The sequence below is a fragment of the Nycticebus coucang genome, chromosome 3, assembly GCF_027406575.1.
Source record: "Nycticebus coucang isolate mNycCou1 chromosome 3, mNycCou1.pri, whole genome shotgun sequence".
NCBI lineage: Eukaryota > Metazoa > Chordata > Mammalia > Primates > Lorisidae > Nycticebus > Nycticebus coucang.
Window position 1 is genome coordinate 123,790,417 of NC_069782.1, and position 22,642 is coordinate 123,813,058.

General features: G+C 40.5%; 2 protein-coding genes across 3 annotated transcripts in view; one reads left to right on the forward strand and one right to left on the reverse strand.

Moving 5' to 3' along the window:
• Positions 1-8,910: 8,910 nt before the first annotated feature.
• LOC128581110 (lymphoid-specific helicase-like) lies at positions 8,911-9,562 on the reverse strand. The gene is made up of 2 exons (XM_053583506.1): positions 9,433-9,562; positions 8,911-9,078 (listed from the first exon to the last, which is right to left on the reverse strand). Exons 1-2 carry the CDS (start codon positions 9,547-9,549, stop codon positions 8,911-8,913), a joined length of 285 nt encoding a protein of 94 aa, XP_053439481.1. The 5' UTR covers positions 9,550-9,562.
• Positions 9,563-13,805: 4,243 nt separating this feature from the next.
• Positions 13,806-22,642, forward strand: part of HELLS (helicase, lymphoid specific) — a 55,617-nt gene continuing 46,780 nt past the window's right edge. The window contains exons 1-3 of one of the 2 annotated variants that reach the window (XM_053585706.1): positions 13,806-13,929; positions 14,338-14,459; positions 19,978-20,100. In XM_053585706.1, coding sequence (XP_053441681.1) covers positions 13,899-13,929; positions 14,338-14,459; positions 19,978-20,100 — 276 coding nt within the window. In that variant the 5' untranslated portion in view covers positions 13,806-13,898. The remainder of the gene's footprint in view (positions 13,930-14,337; positions 14,460-19,977; positions 20,101-22,642) is intronic. The other variant, XM_053585707.1, reaches the window with a different exon arrangement.

Genomic DNA, 22,642 nt, shown 5'->3' on the forward strand with positions numbered 1-22,642 from the left:
AATAAATTGTGACTTCCACCATTTTTAACACTATTATCATGCTCCTATTTCTCCATAGGCTTGATGACTTACACATTGGTAATTTTCAACTTTCTTCAGGTAGCTATGAAGCCATTTATTCAAATATATTTTTCTTCTAATTATTATTCTCTGATAATTACATTTCTTATAGAATAAATTTTCTAAATTTTCTACTAATTATCTTCTTTTTTTTTTTAGAGACAGTTTCTCTCTGTCACCCAAGATGAGTACAATAGCACAATTACAGCTCACTATAACCTTCAATTCCAGGGCTCAAGTGATCCTGTCAACTCACCCTCCCCAGTAGCTAGGGTTGCAGGTGTGTGCCACAATGCCTGCCTAATTTTTAAATTTTTATAAAGACTAAGTATCACTATGTTGCCCAGGCTAGTCTCAAATTTCTGGCCTCAAGCAATCCTCCAACCATGACCTCCCAAAGTGCTGGGCTTATTATACGCCTGAGCCAACCCAGCCCAGAATTTTATGTTGAATGAATAGAAGTAGAACTTCTCCAAGGAATATCAGGAAACATAGCATAAAACACCTCACCTACTTCAATTTTCCTCCTCATCAGAATCTTTTCTAAATTAAAAACACTGTATTCTAGTTCAGTGCCCATAGCTCAGTGACTAGGACACCAGCCACATACACCAGGGCTGGCGAGTTCAAACCCGGCCCAGGCCTGCTAAACAACAATGACAACTCCAACCAAAAAATAGCTGGGCGTTGTGGTGGGCACCTGTAGTCCCAGCTACTTGGGAGACTGAGGCAAGAGAATCGCTTAACCCCAAGAGTCTGAGGTTGCTGTGAAGTCATGGCACTCTACCTAGAGAAACAAAGTGAGACTGTCTCAAAAAACAAAAACAAACTAAAAAAATATATATAGGCTCAGTGCCTATACTCAGCAGCTAGGGCGCCAGCCACATAACTAAAGTCGGCAGGTTCAAACCTAGCCTGGGCCTGTCAAACGACAGACTACAACCAAAAAATAGCCAGGCATTGTGGCGTGTGCCTGTAGTCCCAGCTACTTGGGATGCTGAGGCAAGAGAATCATTTAAGCCCAAAACTTTTGGGTTGTTGTGAGCTGTCATACCACAGCACTCTAGTGAGGGTGACATAGTGAGACTCTGTCTCAAAAAAAATAAAAATAGGCTTGGCACCTGTAGCACAGTGGTTATGGTGCCGGCCACATCCACCCAGACTTGTGGGTTGCAACCCAGCCCAGGCCAGCTAAACAACATGACAACTGCAACAAAAAAATAGCTGGGCATTGTGGCAGGTGCCTGTAGTCCCAGCTACGTGAGACAGAGACCTGCTTGAGCCCAAGAGTTTGAGGTTGCTGTGAGCTGTGACTCCACAGCACTCTACCAAGGACAACACAGTGAGATTCTGTCTCAAAATAAATAAACTAAGAAATATATAAATAAGTAAATTAATTAAAATAAAAACACTGTGTTCTTAACTATTGAAAGGGAACTCTGTGGTCAAACAGTTTTTGAAACAGTGGGGTTCAACCAAGTAAATATATATATATGTATGTATGTATATACACATTCCTCCCCACCCCCAAAACAATCTCTCTTTGTCACTGGAGGTACAGTGCTATGGTGTCTTAGCTCACAGCAACTTCAAACTCTTGGGTTCAAGTGATCCTCTTGCTTCAGCCTCCCAAGTACCTGGGACTATAGGGGCCTGACACAATGCTCAGCTATTGTTTAGAAATGAGGTCTCGCTCAAGCTTAGGCTGGTCTCAAACCTGTGAGCTCAGGGCAATCCACCCGCCTAGTCCTCCCAAGTGCTGGGATTACAGGCGTGAGCCACAGCGCCTGGCATAAAAAGATATTTTTAATGCACTACTTCAATATACTTTTAATACTCTAAATTTAACATACTGAACTTGTAAGATGTTTAGAAGTTTTTAAAAAACTTTTGGCAGGCCAATCTCTTATCGAAAATATGCTTTCATATCACGCCAAATTCCCTATGACAGTTTAGGATCTTTAGCCTTAAAATTATCCCTGACCCTTTATTCTCTTCCCCTCTCTTCCTTATCTACACTCACTAATATTCTTTATTTTAGTGTATGTAAAAAACTAAACTAAGTTAGGTTTAGCCCCAAATTCCCCACAGCCTATTTAAATCATGCCATTCACAAGCTGCACTAACTTCTTTTATGAGGAAAGTAAGTTATAAAAATTCATAACACAGAGGCGGAGCAAGATGGCAGCCGAGTAACAGCTTCCTTGCATCTGGGCACCGTGAGTCTGGGGAGATAGGACTCCAGGCATCTCTGGCTGGTGGGATCTGCCTATCATCACCCCTAAGAGGATACAGGGAGTCAGCGAGAGACTTCTGGACCCCAAGAGGAGGACTAAAACAGTGGAAAACCGGCAAGTGATCGCGTGTGTTCAATCCGTCTAAACCCGCCCGCAACTGTAAGTTCAGTAGCAGCGAGACTGCAAACCAGAGAGGCCTTACCTGTGAACTGTTTTGGTGTCTTTGGACTTGGCACTCAGCTGAACTGCCTTGGGGAGAGCCTGAGCGGGAGTGCGGAGAACTTTGGCCTTTGTCTAGGGCCCCAGTCTGAGCCGCTGAGCCAGACGGAGCTAATAGTGTTTGGCTCTGGGTCACAGGCAGCCATTGTGAGCGATCTGCCCCAGCAAGCTCTGCCCTCAGGGTCGCAGAGCTGGAATTGGGTGGGAGCTGGTAACCCAGTGACCAAGTAGCCTCAGGGTGGGGTCTGAGCTGCCTTGCAGCCCTAACCCTCTGGGGCAGAGGGAGACCAGTTTTGGCACACAGGGTAAGTGGATAGCCACTTCAGCAGTGATTCCAGCAACAAGCACTTCCCTGGGAAAGCTTCTGCTCAGCAAGTGAACAAGCTCAAAGTGCCTTTTAAGTGGGCTGAAGAGAGATTTAGGGTGTCCACCTGCTGGGGTTTGAGAAACTAGCAGCCACCAGTACTATCAGAACTGTGATTAACATCTCATACCCCAGAAGACCACGTGTTGCCCAGACAATATTCAATAACACATACATACTGCTTTGTTTTTGGTTGTGTTTTTTTTTTTTTTTTTTGGTTTGGTTGTTTTTTTTTGTTTATTTTGATCTTGTTGATTGTTGTTTTGTTTTTCAAGTTCAACCTTTTCCATACAGATCCTTTTTCTTTCTCAATTTTTCTAGTTTAATTATAATTTCCCATTGCTGCCTATTTCAATAATTAGAACTTCATTTTTGTTAGTGTTTCTACCGCTATTATTTGGTTTTTCCAGCCAATTTTATCCCGTAAAGTTTTCTGTTTGCTTGTTTTGGTTTGATTTATAGCATTTTTGTCTTTCCTCTCTACTTGGTGGAGGTGGAGTACTGTGTCTGATCAGGTTAGCAAAGAGCTGCTGACTTCAAGGGAACCACCCAACTGGGCACCCCCAGAAGGTGGTTTATTTTTTAAGGTTGTATCAAAGTACCCTACTGTACACCTATATTGCTCTGTCTCCCTCTTTCTGTGCCTCTCTTCTTTTTGTCAATATTCCTTTTACCCACCCCCTCCCATTTCTCTATTTTTCTTTTTTTTTTTTCTTATCACTCGGTCCTCCTTTCTTTCATCTCTTTTTTGCTCTTCAACCTTCTCACCCTTCTGCTCCTGTAACCCTTAGTCCACAGGCACGAGAACTTAAAGAGCAAGGGGAAGTGAAAGGAAAATTAGGGCAAGGAAACAGATAAAAGAAATCACTCATGAGGAAGAATCAGCAGAAAACTCCAGGCAACATGAAGAACCAGTCCAGAACAACCCCGCCAAGGGACCATGAGGTAGCTACAGCAGAGGATTCCACCTATACAGAAATGTTAGGAATGACAGAAAGGGAATTTAAAATACACATGTTGAAAACAATGAAAGAAATGATGGAAACAATGAACGAAACTGCTAATAAAGTGGAAAATAACCAAAAGGAAATACAAAAACAGAATCCAATAAGAGATGAACGATATGAAGAATATAAAAAGGATATAGCAGAGCTGAAGGAAATGAAACAGTCAATCAGGGAACTTAAAGATGCAATGGAAAATATCAGCAACAGGTTAGACCATGCAGAAGAAAGAATTTCAGAGGTAGAAGACAAAGTTTTTGAGATAACTCAGATAGTAAAAGAGGCAGAAAAGAAGAGAGAGAAAGCAGAACATTCACTGTCAGAATTATGGGACTTTATGAAGCGTTCCAACATACGAGTTATAGGAATCCCAGAAGGGGAAGAAGAATGCCCCAGAAGAATGGAAGCCATACTAGAGAATATTATAAAAGAAAATTTCCCAAATATCACCAAAGATTCTGACACACTGCTTTCAGAGGGCTATCGGACCCCAGGTCGCCTCAACTCTAACCAAGCTTCTCCAAGACACATTGTGATGAACCTGTCCAAAGTCAAGACAAAAGAAAAGATTCTGCAAGCTGCCAGGAGTAAGCGCCAGTTGACCTACAGGGGCAAATCCATCAGAGTGACCGCAGACTTCTCTAATGAAACTTTCCAAGCAAGGAGACAATGGTCATCTACCTTTAATCTACTTAAACAGAACAATTTCCAGCCCAGAATTCTGTACCCTGCTAAGCTAAGCTTCAAAATTGGCGGAGAAATCAAATCATTTACGGATATACAAACATTGAGGAAATTCGCCACAACAAGACCAGCTCTACAGGAAAAACTTCAACCTGTTCTGCACACTGACCACCACAATGGATCAGCAGCAAAGTAAGAACTCAGAAATTAAAGGTCAGAACCTAACCTCCACACTGATGCAAAAGATAAAACTAAGCAATGGACTCTCACAAAATAAGACGAATAGAATACTACCACACTTATCAATTATCTCCATAAATGTTAATGGCTTGAATTCCCCACTGAAGAGACATAGATTGGTTGACTGGATTAAAAAACACAAGCCATCCATCTGCGGTCTGCAAGAAACACACCTGGCTTCAAAAGACAAATTAAAGCTCCGAGTCAAAGGTTGGAAGACAATTTTTCAGGCAAATGGAATTCAGAAGAAAAGAGGACTTGTAATCTTATTTTCAGATACATGTGGATTTAAAGCAACTAAACTCAAAAAAGACAAAGATGGTCACTTTATATTGGTCAAGGGAAAAATACAACAAGAAGACATTTCAATTCTAAATATCTATGCACCCAATTTAAATGCTCCCAGATTCTTGAAACAGACCTTACTCAGTCTGAGCAATATGATATCTGATAATACCATAATAACAGGGGACCTTAACACTCCTCTTACAGAGCTGGACAGATCCTCTAAACAGAAATTAAACAAGGATATAAGAGATTTAAATGAGACCCTAGAACACCTGTGCTTGATAGACGCATATAGAACACTCCATCCCAAAGATAAAGAATATACATTCTTCTCATCACCCCATGGAACATTCTCCAAAATTGATCATATCCTGGGACACAAAACAAATATCAACAGAATCAAAAGAATTGAAATTTTACCTTGTATCTTCTCAGACCATAAGGTACTAAAGGTGGAACTCAACTCTAACAAAAATGCTCCACCCCACCGAAAGGCATGGAAATTAAAACAATCTTCCTGATGGGTGCAGGAAGAAATAAAACAGGAAATCATTAACTTCCTTGAGCATAACAACAATGAAGACACAAGCTACCAAAACCTGTGGGATACTGCAAAAGCAGTTTTGAGAGGAAAATTCATCGCTTTAGATGCCTACATTCGAAAAACAGAAAGAGAGCACATCAACAATCTCACAAGAGATCTTATGGAATTGGAAAAAGAAGAACAATCTAAGCCTAAACTCAGTAGAAGAAAAGAAATATCCAAAATCAAATCAGAGATCAATGAAATTGAAAACAAAAGAATCATTCAGAAAATTAATGAAACGAGGAGGTGGTTTTTTGAAAAAATAAATAAAAATAGATAAACCATTGGCCAGACTAACGAGGAATAGAAAAGTAAAATCTCTACTAACATCAATCAGAAATGATAAAGGGGAAATAACAACTGATCCCACAGAGATACAAGAGATCATCTCTGAATACTACCAGAAACTCTATGCCCAGAAATTTGACAATGTGAAAGAAATGGATCAATATTTGGAATCACACCCTCTCCCTAGACTCAGCCAGGAAGAAACAGAGCTCCTGAACAGACCAATTTCAAGCACTGAGATCAAAGAAACAATAAAAAAGCTTCCAACCAAAAAATGCCCTGGTCCAGATGGCTTCACTCCAGAATTCTATCAAACCTTCAAGGAAGAGCTTATTCCTGTACTGCAGAAATTATTCCAAAAAATTGAGGAAGAAGGAATCTTCCCCAACACATTCTATGAAGCAAACATCACCCTGATACCAAAACCAGGAAAAGACCCAAACAAAAAGGAGAATTTCAGACCAATCTCACTCATGAATATAGATGGAAAAATTCTCAACAAAATCCTAGCCAATAGATTACAGCTTATCATCAAAAAAGTCATTCATCATGATCAAGTAGGCTTCATCCCAGGGATGCAAGGCTGGTTTTACATACGCAAGTCTATAAACGTTATCCACCATATTAACAGAGGCAAAAATAAAGATCACATGATCCTCTCAATAGATGCAGAAAAAGCATTTGATAAAATCCAGCATCCTTTTCTAATTAGAACACTGAAGAGTATAGGCATAGGTGGCACATTTCTAAAACTGATTGAAGCTATCTATGACAAACCCACAGCCAATATTTTACTGAATGGAGTAAAACTGAAAGCTTTTCCTCTTAGAACTGGAACCAGACAAGGTTGTCCTCTGTCACCTTTACTATTCAACGTAGTGCTGGAAGTTCTAGCCAATACAATTAGGCAAGACAAGGAAATCAAGGGAATCCAAATGGGAGCAGAAGAGGTCAAACTCTCCCTCTTTGCTGACGACATGATCTTATACTTAGAGAACCACAAAGACTGAACCACAAGACTCCTAGAAGTCATCAAAAAATACAGTAGTGTTTCAGGATATAAAATCAATGTCCACAAGTCAGTAGCCTTTGTGTACACCAATAACAGTCAAGATGAGAAGCTAATTAAGGACACAACTCCCTTCACCATAGTTTCAAAGAAAATGAAATACCTAGGAATATACCTAACGAAGGAGGTGAAGGACCTCTATAAAGAAAACTATGAACTCCTCAGAAAGGAAATAGCAGAGGATATTAACAAATGGAAGAACATACCATGCTCATGGATGGGAAGAATCAACATTGTTAAAATGTCTATACTTCCCAAAGCAATCTACCTATTCAATGCCATTCCTATCAAAATACCAACATTGTACTTTCAAGATTTCGAAAAAATGATTCTGCATTTTGTATGGAACCGGAAAAAACCCCATATAGCTAAGGCAGTTCTCTGTAACAAAAATAAAGCTGGGGGCATCAGCATACCAGATTTTAGTCTGTACTACAAAGCCATAGTGCTCAAGACAGCATGGTACTGGAACAAAAACAGAGACATTGACACTTGGAATCGCATTGAAAACCAAGAAATGAAACTAACATCTTACAACTAGCTAATCTTTGATAAACCAAACAAGAACATACCTTGGGGGAAAGACTCCCTATTCAATAAATGGTGTTGGGAGAACTGGATGTCTACATGTAAAAGACTGAAACTGGACCCACACCTTTCCCCACTCACAAAAATTGATTCAAGATGGATAAAGGACTTAAATTTAAGGCATGAAACAATAAAAATCCTCCAAGAAAGCATAGGAAAAACACTGGAAGATACCGGCCTTGGGAAAGACTTCATGAAGAAGACTGCCATGGCAATCGCAACAACAACAAAAATAAACAAATGGGACTTCATTAAACTGAAAAGCTTCTGTACAGCTAAGGAGACAATAACCAAAGCAAAGAGACAACCTACACAATGGGAAAGGATATTTGCATATTTTCAATCAGACAGAAGCTTGATAACTAGGATCTATAGAGAACTCAAATTAATCCACATGAAAAAAGCCAACAATCCCTTAGATCAATGGGCAAGAGACATGAATAGAACTTTCTCTAAAGATGACAGACGAATGGCTAACAAACACATGAAAAAATGTTCATCATCTCTATATATTAGAGAAATGCAAATCAAAACAACCCTGAGATATCATCTAACCTCAGTGAGAATGGCCCACATCACAAAATCACAAAACTGCAGATGCTGGCGTGGATGTGGAGAGAAGGGAACACTTTTACACTGCTGGTGGGACTGCAAACTAGTACAACCTTTCTGGAAGGAAGTATGGAGAAACCTCAAAGCACTCAAGCTAGACCTCCCATTTGATCCTGCAATCCCATTACTGGGCATCTACCCAGAAGGAAAGAAATCCTTTTATCATAAGGACACTTGTACTAGACTCTTTATTGCAGCTCAATTTACAATCGCCAAAATGTGGAAACAGCCTAAATGCCCACCAACCCAGGAATGGATTAACAAGCTGTGGTATATGTATACCATGGAATACTATTCAGCCATTAAAAAAAATGGAGACTTTACATCCTTCGTATTAACCTGGATGGAAGTGGAAGACATTATTCTTAGTAAAGCATCACAAGAATGGAGAAGCATGAATCCTATGTACTCAATTTTGATATGAGGACAATTAATGATAATTATGGTTATGGGGGGGGAAACAGAAAGAGGGAAGGAGGGAGGTGGGTGGGGCCTTGGTGTGTGTCACACTTTATGGGGGCAAGACATGATTGCAAGAGGGACTTTATCTAACAATTGCAATCAGTGTAACCTGGCTTATTGTACCCTCAATGAATCCCCAACAATAAAAAAAAAAAAAAAAAATTCATAACACATAATGGATAACTAAAACAAAAAATACCACATAAGGGTTATTTACTTTTATGGATGATCAACTTTTCCAGTTTTCGTTTAGCAGCTGCTCTTTCCACAATTTTCTGATCGATAGTATTTGCTGTAACAAGGCGATACACAACAACGGGCTTTGTTTGGCCAATTCTATGACATCTATCTTGGGCCTGAAGATCAGACTGGGGGTTCTCAAAATTCAAAAGAAAAATGACACTCAACAGTATTAGGTTAGAATAAACTTAAACCTACATAGGTAAAGTCAACATGCATAACTGAATACAACTTTTTAATCAAGGTGACTTAATTAGACTTCTAGAGTAGCTTAACAGATTGTTAGCATTCCATATACCCTTGACAATCATAAGGAAAATTTTTACACACTGCAAGCAGAAAACTTGATAAAGAAATGATTCTTAGCTGAAAATGAATTATCGTCTCAATATCTACAAATAAAATTACAATGTATATAAGGAAAGATTAAAAATTCAGAATGGAAATATAATCAGCATTTCAAAACTTACTTTGCTACGTTTCCAACTTACCCAATCACTATCATAAATGATAACTGTATCAGCTGCAGTCAAATTTATGCCCAGGCCACCAGCTCGAGTACTCACTAAGAAGATAAACACTTCTGGATCTGAGTTGAAGTTGTGCATCTAAAAGCAAAATGAGGGTGGCGCCTGTGGCTCAGTTGGTAGGGCGCCGGCCCCATATGCCGAGGGTGGCGGGTTCAAACCCGGCCCCAGCCAAACTGCAACCAAAAAATAGCCGGGCGTTGTGGCGGGCGCCTATAGTCCCAGCTACTTGGGAGGCTGAGGCAAGAGAATTGCTTAAGCCCATGAGTTGGAGGTTGCCGTGAGCTGTGTGAGGCCACGGCACTCTACTGAGGGCTACAAAAAAAATAAATAAATAAAAGGAAAATGAATATAAACAGAATAAACAAAGAAACTAACTTAAACCAGTAAAACTGAAAGAAAACATTGGCTTTAATTAAAACTATCCGGGAGGGCAAGGAATCATATAAAACTATCCAGGAGGGCAAGGAATCGTATAGATATACATAACAATTATTACTAAAATCTGTGTTCGTGTTAACTTTATTTTCTAATCAGCTATATTAAAGAGCTTAATTTTGTTAAAAACTATACATCACAACCATGTTTAAATATGAAAGTCTACAATTAAAAAATGATGATATCAGCAGTAATTGTCTTGGAGATAGGATGGTGGGAACAAGCACCGAAGGCTTTCTAGACCGGTGGCAATGTTTTACATTTTGATAAGGGGTTTGGGATACATTTAACAAATGCATTTGTCAAAACTCAACAAACGGGCTGGTGCCTGTGGCTCAGTGGGTAAGGCGCTGGCCCCATATACCCAGGGTGGTGGGTTCAAACCCAACCCCGGCCAAACTCCAACAACAACAAAAAATCAACAAATGCATACTTTATTTACTTTAGAATATGTAAATTTCACCAGAAAAGATAAAATATGTTAATGTCATCTGAGAAAATGGTATCAATTATAATTTATTTTGAAATGCATCAAAAATGTGGATGAAATGTTGAATGGTCAGAGCAATGCTATTATCACAGGTATGTGAATTTTACTTTATTTATTTATTTTTTTGAGACTGAGTCCCAAGCTGTCACCCTGGGCAGAGTGCCGTAGCATCATAGCTCACAGTAATCTCAGACTCTTGGGCTTAAGCAATTCCCTTGCCTCAGCCTCCCAAGTACCTGGGACTACAGGCACCGCCACAACACCCAGCTAAGGTTTTTGGTGTTGTTGTTGCAGTTTTCATTGTTGTTTTAGCTGGTCCGGGCCGGTTCAAACCTGCCAGCCTCAGTGTAGGTGGCCAATGCTCTACCCATTGAGCTACAGGCGCCGCTCACACAGGTATGTGATTTTAAATAGTGCAGTCAAGGCCAGGCATGGTGGCTCACACCTGTAATTCTATCACTCTGGCATGTGGAAGGATGACTCAAGGTCAGGATTTGGAGTTAAAGACCTGATCTAGAGCGAGACCCTATCTCTACTAAAAATAGAAAAATTAGCTCCACGCTATGGCACCTGTAGTTCCAGCTACTCCAGAGGCTAAAGCAGAATAATTGCTTGACCCCAGGAGTTTTGGTGTTGCTGAGTTGGGCTGACGCCAGGGTGACAGAGGGGGACTCAATTTTTCTCTCTCAAAAGAAAAGAAAAGTACAGTCAAATGTTAAAGGTAGATTTTAGGAAGACTAACAGGTTGCTAACTAACATTCTTTGAAATTTGCTACATGTTTGAAACTTTCATAAAAAAATGTCAGGAACAGGAGTAGGTCAGACAAAAAATTTCCTATTATCACAATATTCTTACAGTGATGATTAAGTATTAAGCGATGATTAAGTGAAAAATATATATTTATGTTATATATAAACATATATATTTTTTATAAATATATAAAAAAATTATGTTATATAAGGTTCACCCACAGATACATATTTGAGAATCAAACATTAAGATCTATTAGTACTATGGCTTGGTGCCCGTAGCACAGTGTTACGGTGCCAGCCACATACACAGAGCCTGGTGGGTTCGAATCCAGCCTGGGCCAGCTAAACAACGACAACCACAAAAAAAAAAAAAAAAAAATAGCAGGCGATGTGGCAGGAGCCTGTAGTCCCAGCAACTTGGGAGGCTGAGGCAAGAGAATTGGGAGAGCTCAAGAGTTTGAGATTGCTGTGAACTGTACTCTACCCAGGGTGACAAAGTGAGAGTCTGTCTCAAAAAAAATCACTAAGCATGGTGGTGCATGCCTGTGGTCCGAGCTCCTGGGAGGGGCTGAGGCAGGAAGATTGCTTGTTCCCAGAAAGTCATGGTTGCACTGATCTATGTTATTAATACCTAGTGCTGCTGCCATCCAGTTTGGGTGACAGAGCGATACCCTGTCTGAAATAAATGTATGAACGAATGAGTATGACAGCAGTGGGATATCTATGTTCTCATTTTTTATCTCCAGGCATAACACTGTGCACAATGGTATTACAAAAGCAGAAAGCAAAGCTTTTAATTCTTCTGGTCTAGGCAATGTTGACAATCAGTTTTGAGAGTCGAGGACATACTTTGATTACTACATAAATCCAAAGACATTTTTTTAAAATACAAAGGCTTTTAGTTTTAGAATCTATATCCTTAAGAAACTTGAGAAAGGAAATATTTACTTGATTAAAACCTTTGCAGATTGTAAAAGGCTGTGAATGCTTGTGTTTGGACTTCAGTTTCAAGCCAGAAGATATTTTTTTTTTTGAGACAGAGTCTCAAGCCTATCACCCAGGGTAGAGTGCCATGGTGTCATAGCTCACAGCAATCTCCAACTCGGGCTCAAGAGATCCTTTTGCTTTGGTTTTTCTATTTTTTAGTAGAGACAGGGTCTCACTTTTGCTCAAGCAGGTCTCGAATTTGTCAGCTGCAGCAATCCATCCGCCTTGGCCTCCCAGAGGGCTAGGAGTAGAGGCGGGAGCCACCCACCTTGTTCTTATTTTTTTTGTAGGACAGTCTCAATTTGTTGCCTCAGTAAGTGCCCTGGCATCACAGCTACAGCAAACTCAAACTCTTGGGCTCAAGCGATTCTCTTGTTTCGCCTCTCCGGTAGCTGGGACTACAGGCGCCCGCCTCAACGCCCAGCTATTTTTAGAGACGGGGGTCGCACTCTGGTTCAGGCAATCCACCGGGCTCAGCCTCCCGGAGTGCTGGGATTACAGGAGTGAGCCATCGCGCCCTCCCTTAACATCTTTTACATTTACCTGACTAGAGTAAACATTCTTCTTAGTAAAGTATCGCCAGAATGGAAAAATATTCAGTGTAATTATCCAATGTAAACAATTACATGCTCACACGAAGAATAAAACAAATATTGTTTAGTACGGAGGCAGGGGAAGGAGCGGAGGACGACTGGCAGAAGGAGGGAGTGCAAGTGGCCAGATCTCACCTAATGTGCACATGGTGAGAGGCTCTTTTTGGAAGTAACAATGTAATCTAAAAAGGTGTGCCCTCGTATTAATTTGAAATACAAAAAAAAATTTTGTACCGATACAATCATTAAAGTTGTGGGAGTGAAAATGAAGGAGGCTAGTAGTTTACATGGCAGGTACATCATAAATTCCGAGAGACTGGCGGTGGCTGGGAGGAGAGGAAGGCAAAAGGAAATACGTAGGTGAAAAGTATTACAGACTAGAAAAGCTAGGGTTAAAAACTGAAGTGAAAACCAAACAAAGAAAAGCCCCACTCTCTACTGCAGCCCCTTCTCTAATTATTGCTCTATTTGAATCCTGAACCTCTTCTGCTGGAAACTCCACTTGGTTTATCTCTCTCAGCTCTCCTTTATTCTGAACAACTGTATGGAACCCTGCTATAATCCTAATTTCCAGTTCCTTCTCTCTCCCATTCTGCCCCCCAAAGAACCCTCCTCTGGGTCATTTCGGGGGATTTCGCTCATAATGCGAACTGCTCACGGCAAGGGTAGCAATATTTGTTTTTCGGACATCTCACCTGGAAACTCTTTATCTTTCCTACAAAAAGGATCATCGGTTGGGCGCGGTTCGGTCACATCAGCGTGAGAAGTTGCCTATCAAATTGTTAAAAGTGCTTCTAACGTAGTAGGTCGTTAAACTCAGAGTAGGTAGGCAAACTCGCCCATTATCACAGAGATAATCAAAGGCTGAATTCTTTAGCAGAATACAGTTTCTCTAACCTAGATTCCCAAGCAAACGCTCACAGTCTCCATACCAAGGTCCTGAGGAAAACCGCCCACTAAGCCAAATCTCGCGCCGCCGGGGCCGAAGGGCTGGCGGGGAGCGTGAGGTATCGCGAGATGACGGAATTTTCCCGCGAAGAAGAAGCGCGCGTTTTTCCCTGGCAGGGTATTTGGTGAGGAGGTTGGGCCGGCTGTGCCTGTGAGGAATTGCCGCGGCGTGTTGCAGGCACTGAGACCGGGGTACCCGTTTCCCGCGTGAGTGTCCAGAAATGCCCGCGGAGCGGCCTCCGAGCAGCAGCGGTGAGTGAGAACCTTCCCCCAGGCGCGGGCGGCGGCGTTCGGGGCTGGAGAAGGCAGCTTGGATCCTTGGGAGAGGGAGCCGAGCCCGGGCTGGGACTGAGGAGGACTAGAGGGGTGAGAAACTATGGAGACGTGCGTGGAGAACACCACAGTCAAACTTACTTGCATGATATGAAAGATTTTGCACGGGGAAGTGCATTTTCCCGAGCATCCGGATTTGTAAATCTGGGGTCCAGGCAACGTGACGTTGTGAGGACCTGGGATGTCTTCTGAGGTGATGCTGGCGTCCCCATGAGGCTCAACTTCAGCTTCTGATGCGTCTCGGGAGGGAAGAAAGTTGTTTAATGTCAGAATTGAGTAGTTGGTAATTTCAAAACACTGCAGTTTGAAAGGCTTCTCCTTTCTTAGGGCCCCCAGCCTCAGAAATGGTTGAACAACCAGAGGCTGCGGTGATTACCCCGGCCATGATAGAAGAGGAGGAACAGCTCGAGGCTGCTGGACTTGAGAGAGAGCGGAAGATGCTAGCAAAGGTAATTTAGGAATCAAATTCTTCATTAAAGCTGGTCATAACCAGAAGCTTTCCAGGAGGTGTGGTTTGGCCTCTTCTGTTCACTATCGGCTTTTCCATAAACTTAAAAACAGATTTGTTATTTATCTTTTTTGTATGTTATAGTTACTGTCTTTGAGAAACCCCGGCACGTGCTTTGAATAAGGTTCCATGAGATGTCGTCTTGGTAGTATAAAGTGGTTTCATCTCTTTAATTGAGCATTTCAATTTGCTTGTCGCTTGTATAGTAAGCCGTTACAGTTCCTTCAAAGTCAATATTTTTTTCTTTTGTCATTTTTTTTTTTTCAAATTAGTACTATAAATGGATGCCTGATGGCAAAAACGAATCTCTAAAACCTCTAGTAATATACTTGAGAGTAGTAGAAGTTACTGTCAGTCAAAGACTGGAATGGAATTCAGATCTAATGATTTCCTTCCGGTTTGGTGCTGTTTGCCACCTGACTGATCAACTTTCTTATTTCTTATTTTTTGGTTCCTTGGCCTATTCATTGCTAAAGAAGATTCTTTTTTTTTTTTTTGGAGTTTTTGGCAGGTGCTGAGTTTTGAACCCTCCACTTCTGGTGTATGGGTTTGGCACCCTACTCCCTTGAGCCAGAGGTGCCGCCCGCTAAAGAAGATTATTAAGCTAAAAATGTGGTGTATTTTTTCAGTGAAAAATTACTGTACTTGTGGTATTCTTGTATTTTGTTAATTGCTAAAAACAATTTCTAACCGGAAAATTTTGAGGATATTCTAACATCTCTCCCTGCTGATTAATTTTTGAATATTCAAGAAAAGGACTGAAAGCTCTCTCTTAAATACTGCCTAATAAGTGATTTTCTTGTGTTGTATTAATTTATTTAGCTTTACTAATATTATGATATAGGTTTTTTTTTTTTTTTTTTTTTTGTAGAGACAAGAGTCTCACTTTATGGCACTTGGTAGAGCGCCGTGGCCTCACACAGCTCACAGCAACCTCCAACTCCTGGGCTTAAGCGATTCTCTTGCCTCAGCCTCCCTAGTAGCTGGGACTACAGGCACCCGCCACAATGCCCGGCTATTTTTTGGTTGCAGTTTGGCCGGGCCGGGTTTGAACCCGCCACCCTCGGTATATGGGGCCGGTGCCTTACCGACTGAGCCACAGGCGCCGCCCATATATAGGTTGTTTTATTATCCTCATTTACAACGAAGAAACTGAGGCAGTCAGTCACACAGTAAGTGTAGAAGTCAAATTTGAACTGTGTCCTCAACCTTGATGGTTCTCTCATGATATACACATTAATTTAATATTGAATCAACCCAACATGATTGTAAAGTCCACTTAAGGTAGGAAATAGGTAATGAATCTATTAATTCTCTATTTTATGTCAACAACAATGATTTGTCAGCATTGTTAGTAGTACTTCATGAGCATTTATTACGAGTCATGTGTTGTTCTGAGTTCCTGTTGAATTCTTGTTCTATGAAGTAGATATTGCTTTTTTTTTTTTGTAGAGGCAGAGTCTCACTTTATTGCCCTCGGTAGAGGGCTGTGGCATCACACAACTCACAGCAACCTCCAACTCCTGGGCTTAGGCGATTCTCCTGCCTCAGCCTCCCGAGTAGCTGGGACCACAGGCGTCCACCACAACACCCGGCTACTTTTTTTGTTGCAGTTTGTCCGGGGCTGGGCTTGAACCCACCACCCTCCGTATATGGGGCCGGCGCCCTAACCACTGAGCCACAGGCGCCGCCCCATATTGCTTATTAATCTTATTATTACTAAACTTCCTAGTTTAATTACTAGTATAAACTGTTATTTTTTTTTAATTATTTTTATTTTTTTGCAGTTTTTGGCGGGGCCCAGGTTGGAACCTGCCACCTCCCGTATGTGGGGCTGGTGCCCTACTCCTTTGAGCCACAGGTGCTGCCCACTAGTATAAACTGTTATTACTGATATATTCTGTGAATGAATTAGGTTCTGTTAGTCACTTTATCTTGCTGATGGCGAACCTGACACACCTAGAGGCTGGGGGGGCAATCCTACAGTTACTAAATGGCAGAACCAACATGTCAGTATAGGCCTTGTGGTTCTAGAATTCACAGGTTTGTCCCTGCACACACCCCCCCCCAGTTTTTGGCCGGGGCTGGGTTTGAACCCGCTGCCTCTGGCATCTGGGGCCTGGGGCCGGCGCCCTAGTCCTTTGAGCCACAGGCGCCGCCGCGCCCCCCCCCTTTTTTTTTTTTTTTTGAGACAGAGTCTCACTATGTTGCCCTCTGTAGAGTACGATGGTGTCACGGCTCACAGCAACCTCAAACTCTTGGCTTAGCGATTCTCTTGCCTCAGCCTCCCAAGTAGCTGGGACTATAGGTGCCTGCCATAATGTCTGGCTATTTTTTGATTGTAGTTGTCATTGTTGTTTAGCAGGCCCCTGCTTGGGTCTAACCCACCAGCTCCAGTGTATGTGGCTGGCAGCTTAGCCATTGAGCTACAGGCACCGAGCCTTTTTTTTTTCATCTTTTTTTTGGAGAGAGTCTGACTCTGTTGCCCTGGGTAGAGTTCCCTGGTGTCATAGGCTCACAGCAACCTCAAAGTCTTGGGCTGGAGCAATCCTCTTGCATGGACCTCCTAGGTAGCTGGGACTACAGGCCCCAGCCACCGCACCTGGTTAGCTTTTTATTTTTAGTAGAGATGGGATCTCTCACTTGCTCAGGCTGGGCTTGTATTTCTGAGCTCTAGCAATCCTCCCTCTACTGCCTCCCAGAGTGGTGGGTTTATAAGCGTGAGCCAGTGCACCCTGCCAGAATTCACAGTTAACTACAGTGCTATACTTTGACTCCAGTAATGCTGTTTTGTTATTACTGATTATTGTTGACCATAGTCTGTTGAGGTAATCTGATGATAAGCCAGTGTTAACTAACCCTTTTTGCTTCAGGGAAGATGTGAATTAATAGAACTTATTATTTGAATTCCCATAGTACTTTGTTATACAGTACTTGTTATTAAGTAACAAGTACTTACTATTATTTGATTTTTTTCTCATTTTGTTTCTTGAGAATGCATCATTTCCTCTTGTTTTTGTAGGCTGTTTACCTAGCACATAGTAGGCAATCAGTAAAGGTTATTGAATAGCTACGATCAAAGAATATTTGGTAATATAAAATATATGTAAGGTTATATAAATGTAATAAAATAAGGTTACTAGCTTAGTAAAATATGGCTTCTGGGGCAAGTGTACAGAACAGAATCAACTTGAAATGTTGTAAGAGTGATACAGTAATCTTCATCTTGAGTAACATATCTTCTGCTTCTTACTGTACCAGTGAAGAGTAGGGAAATACCATTTAAAGAAAGATAAGCCAGAGGTGTGACAACAGTGTATTTCTAAGAGGCATTAGTGGCAGGGAAGAAACAATTCTTTAGTATTGTGTGTATTTGCCGCTGAAAGGAACTAGGAATCAAAATGACCTCTGTTAGGAGGTCAAAATGACATTTTAAAGCTTGTGAACAAACATTTTGCAGTCTTAAATTTATTTGAATTGTTACTGTTGAAGGTTAAGTTTAGTATTGCTAACTTTTCTTTAATACCTGTGCATCATAGAACCTAAAGAGTAATATTTTAATCTCTGTTCAGTCCTTCCATTAAAAAATTAGGTAGCTCTTTTCAGTCTTCCTAATACAATTGGGTAATTTGCTAAAACATAATATTTAGGTCCCTTGCTGTTAAATATTAATTAGATTGTCTTTATATACAGATATACTGAAAGATTTTGATTATTTTTTGCATTTGAACCTTATAAAAAGTGACTGTCTAGGTGATTTTAGAAAATTCTAAGTAATTTTCAAAGTCCCTTTGAGATTAATAAACATATCTTTGGAGGCTAAAAAACTCATTGTACAGAAGTAAAGCATTCTTTTCTTTGGGTTGAATACAGTATTTATGCGCAAATATTTAAAAGTATTTAAGAGAGGAAGAGCTAGCTTGAATTCCTTAGTGAGAAGCATTTACTTTGTGAGGATCCTGGAGAATGACTTTGACTTTCATTTGCTACAGTTAATTTTCTTTGACTTCACCTACATTTTCTTTTAAAAGAAGTCATTGTTAGTCTAAAAGACTTAAGAGTTGCTTTATTGTCTGTGAGGTAGGGGAGAGAGGGGTTGGAGTGTGATTTCCTAGAGAGGTAAGAGGAAAATGGATCTTAGTCTATGTACGCTAAAGTACAGTTTTGTCCCTCCAAAAAATCTGGGATTAGTCTTGGGGAAGATAATAGGGTAGACATTAGGAAGTTTCTACCCTCAGTGTCTTTCCCTCATTCATTCACTGATTCATTACCTGTTGTAATCATAGTAGTATATTGATAATAGTAAACGAAATCTGTCATAAAAGAACTGTAAATAAGAGTTCAAGAAGATATTAATAGGAATTAGCTGTATAGGTAGGATTTATGGATGATTCATGTATTTTTTGACATTTTTCTGTACCATTCATGTATTACTTTTGTTAGGTTTATTCTTAGACACCTTATTGTATTTTGAAAGAAAGCTAGAGTGACGGTAAATATTTAGGAAAATATAAGCCAATATACAGTGATGTTTTAGGGTTTTTTTTTTTTTTGACTTAACAAGTGATCACTAAATAAATGTTGTATAAAATTAATATAGAAATCAGAGGTTTGTAATTAGAAGGTATACAGAAATGAAATATTAGAACTATCAGAGTAAAAGCTAAAGGATAAAGGCACAGCTCTGGGGAGCACCTAGTACTGGAAGAGGAGAGTTAAGCTTATAAGAAATTACCAGATTAGCGTATTGAATACTTCAACAGCAGTTTTAAAATTATAAAAATAGATGTTGTAGGGCGGTGCCTGTGGCTCAGTGAGAAGGGCGCTGGCCCCATATGACGAGGGTGGCGGGTTCGGCCAAACCACAACAGAAAAATAGCCGGGCGTTGTGGCGGGCGCCTGTAGTCCCAGCTGCTTGGGAGGCTGAAGCAAGAGAATCACCAAGAGTTAGAGGTTTCTGTGAGCCGTGTGACGCCACGGCACTCTACCCAAGGGCGGTACAGTGAGACTCTGTCTCTACAAAAAAAAAAAAAAAAATAGATGTTGTAGTCCCTGGCCAATGAGATAAAAACTGTTATATAAAGATTTGTTTTCTGATAGCATTTGGTTGTTTAAAAACTTAAATCCAACTTTAATTAAATGTTTATTTCCTGACATTTAATTCAAAATAGACTTCAGCGGATGCCAGGAACCATATGTCTATCTGATATTACAGTATTTTAATATCCAAACTACATCTACCAGATTGTTGAACTCGAGAACCTCTTTCCCCCCCAGTTATTTGCTCTAGCTTTTTGTTTGAAAAATAAACAATCTTATATAAATGAATTTAATCTTGTGAGAATCTTTTTTCTCCTATTCATTACAGGAAATATCTTAAACACAAAGAATTAAACATTATGAAAAGAGTTAATATATCTCAGAAAACTAATAATTATGGACATTGTCTCTTTGGATAGGCTCACATGACTTGGGATAGAGAGTCCACAGAACTTCGTTACCGTAGACTTCAACATTTGCTTGAAAAAAGCAATATCTACTCCAAATTTTTATTAACTAAAATGGAACAGCAACAATTAGAGGTATGTATATATGATTTACTGTAGCTAAATGTTTTTAAGGAAGCTTTATAGACGTATAAATTACATATAATAAAATGCATAGATTTTAGTTAATAGTTTGATGAATTTTGACCAGATAAAGTTCCATCACCCCAGGCGTGAGCCACCATGCCCAGTTTGAGGTTACTGTGAGCTATGATACCATAGCACTTCACTGAGGGCAGTATAGTGAGACTTGGTCTCAAAAAAACCAAAATAGTGTTTATTAAGGTATAATTGACCTATCCTAAAATGCACATATTTAAAATCTATAGTTTTTTTTTTGTTGTTGTTGTTGCAGGTTTTGGCCAGGGCTGGGTTTGAACCCGCCACCTCTGGCATATGGGGCTGGCGCCCTTCTAAAATCTATAGTTTTATAAGGGTTTTTTTTTTTTTTTTTTTTTTGATACAGAGTCTTACAATTTTGCCCAGGCTTAAAGTGTTCTGGCATCAGCCTAGCTCACACAAACCTCAAACTCCTGGGCTCAAACAATCCTCCTCCTTCACCCTCCCAAGTAGCTGGGACTCCAGGCACCCGCAACAATCCCCAGCTAATTTTTTTCCTTATTTTTAGAAGAGACGGGGTATGGCTCTTGCTCAGGCAGGTCTCAAACTCCTGAGCTCAAGGAATCCTCTTGCCCTGGCCTCCCAGATTGCTAGGATTATAGGCATGAGCCACTGCACCTGGCCTGATTTTATAAGTTTTGACACGAGTTTTAACAAACATACCCATCAACTCTAAAATATTCTTGTCCTTATTTATTTATTTATTTACTTACTTACTTACTTATTTTTTTCTTCCCCTCCTCCATTTTCCTGCCTTTCAAACAGTTTTTTTTTTTTTGAGACAGATTCTCACTATGTTACCCTTGGTAGAGTGTCATGACTTCACAACTCACAGCAACCTCCAACTCTTGGGCTTAAGCGATTCTCTTGCCTTAGCCTGTAGCTGGGTCTACAGGCACCTGCCACAATGCCTGGCTATGTCTTGTTGCAGTTGTCGTTGTTTAGTTAGTCTGGCTGGTTTCGAACCCATAACCCTTGGTGTATGTGGCTGGTGCTGTAACCACCGTGCTACGGGTGCCGAGCCCAAATAGTTTTTTTTTTGTTGTTTTGTTTTGTTTTAAAGACAAGGTCTCACTCTGTTGCCTAGGGTGGGTCCAGTGGCTCAATCATAATCATAATCACTGTAATCACATATTCCTGGACTTGAGTGATCCTTAGCCTCCTTACTACTCATTTTTAATTCTTCTCCTTCATTCTTCCCCTCCCTATACTTATATCCTGTGGTAGCCCTTGATAAGTTTTGCTTTTACAAATTCATTTGTGTATTTTTTTTTTTTTAACACAGAGCTGTCGCCCTGGGTCTTGTGCTGATTCCACAGCACATAGCAACCTCAAACTCTTGGGCTTAAGCAATTCTCTTGCCTCAGACTCCCAAGTAGCTGGGACTTACAGGCGCCCACCACAACGCCTGGCTATTTTTTGGTTGTAGTTGTCATTGTTGTTTGGCGGGCCCGAGCTGGATTTGAACCTGCCAGCTCTTAGCTGCTGAGCTATAGGCACCGAGCTTCATTTGTGTATTCTGTTAGTGATAGCTTTTTTTAGCTTTCATATGTCTGGAAGTCTTCATTTTTTTTTCATTTTGAAAGATGTATTTGCTAGGTAATAAATTTTTTTCTTATATATATTTTTCCTTGGAAAACTCATGTTTCACTGCCTTCTATTGTTTGTTTGATGAGTCAAAGTCATGATATTGTCTCAAACCAATTTGGCTACCTTCCTCAACCTAATAACCTTTCAGACCTCTTTCCTGGTATGTTTCCTGCCTTTGAACCCTTGCTGTTTCTGCCTGGAACCCTCTTCTCTTGGGTAACTGCTGATTGGCTTCATCAACTTCAAGCCTTGACTTAAGTGTTATCTAGGTGAAACCTGCCCTCATAACCTTAATAACGTTGCTAATACTCCTTTTCCTGTTCTTCCCATTGCACTTATTATTTGACTTATCATATCATTTATTGTATGTATTGTCTTTCCACTAGAGTATATGAAGATTTAAAAAGTCTTGTAAAAAAAAAAAAATAAAATAAAAAGTCTTGTAAATTGGCTTGGTGCCCGTAGCACAGTGGGTATGACACCAGCCACATGCACTGAGGCTGGCAGGTTTGAACCCTGCCCGGGCCAGCTAAACAACAATGACAAATGCAACAAAAAAACAGCTGGGCGTTGTGGCAGCTGTTTGTAGTCCCAGCTACTTGGAAGGCTGAGGCGACATAGTAAGACTTTATCTGGAAAAAAATAATAATAATCTTGTAAATTGAGAGACTATGATAAATCCCTGGATCCCCGATAAATCCCCATCACTCGTATTTAACATTTGTCAAATCCCCCTTTGTCTTTGTTTGAATCCTTTTCAATCATTAATATGATAAAATTAAACAACTGAGAGGGTGGGTGTGGTGGCTCACTCCTGTAATCCTAGTACTGTGGGAGGCAGAGGTAGGTGGTTTGAGACCAACCTAAG

Excerpts from the sequence above, each read along its gene's own strand:
- LOC128581110 (XM_053583506.1), bottom strand. The coding sequence starts at position 9,549 with ATGCACAACTTCAACTCAGATCCAGAAGTGTTTATCTTCTTAGTGAGT. Across the intron at positions 9,079-9,432 it reads TCATTTATGATAGTGATTGG|AACCCCCAGTCTGATCTTCA; the intron begins GTAAGTTGGAAA and ends TTGAATTTTGAG.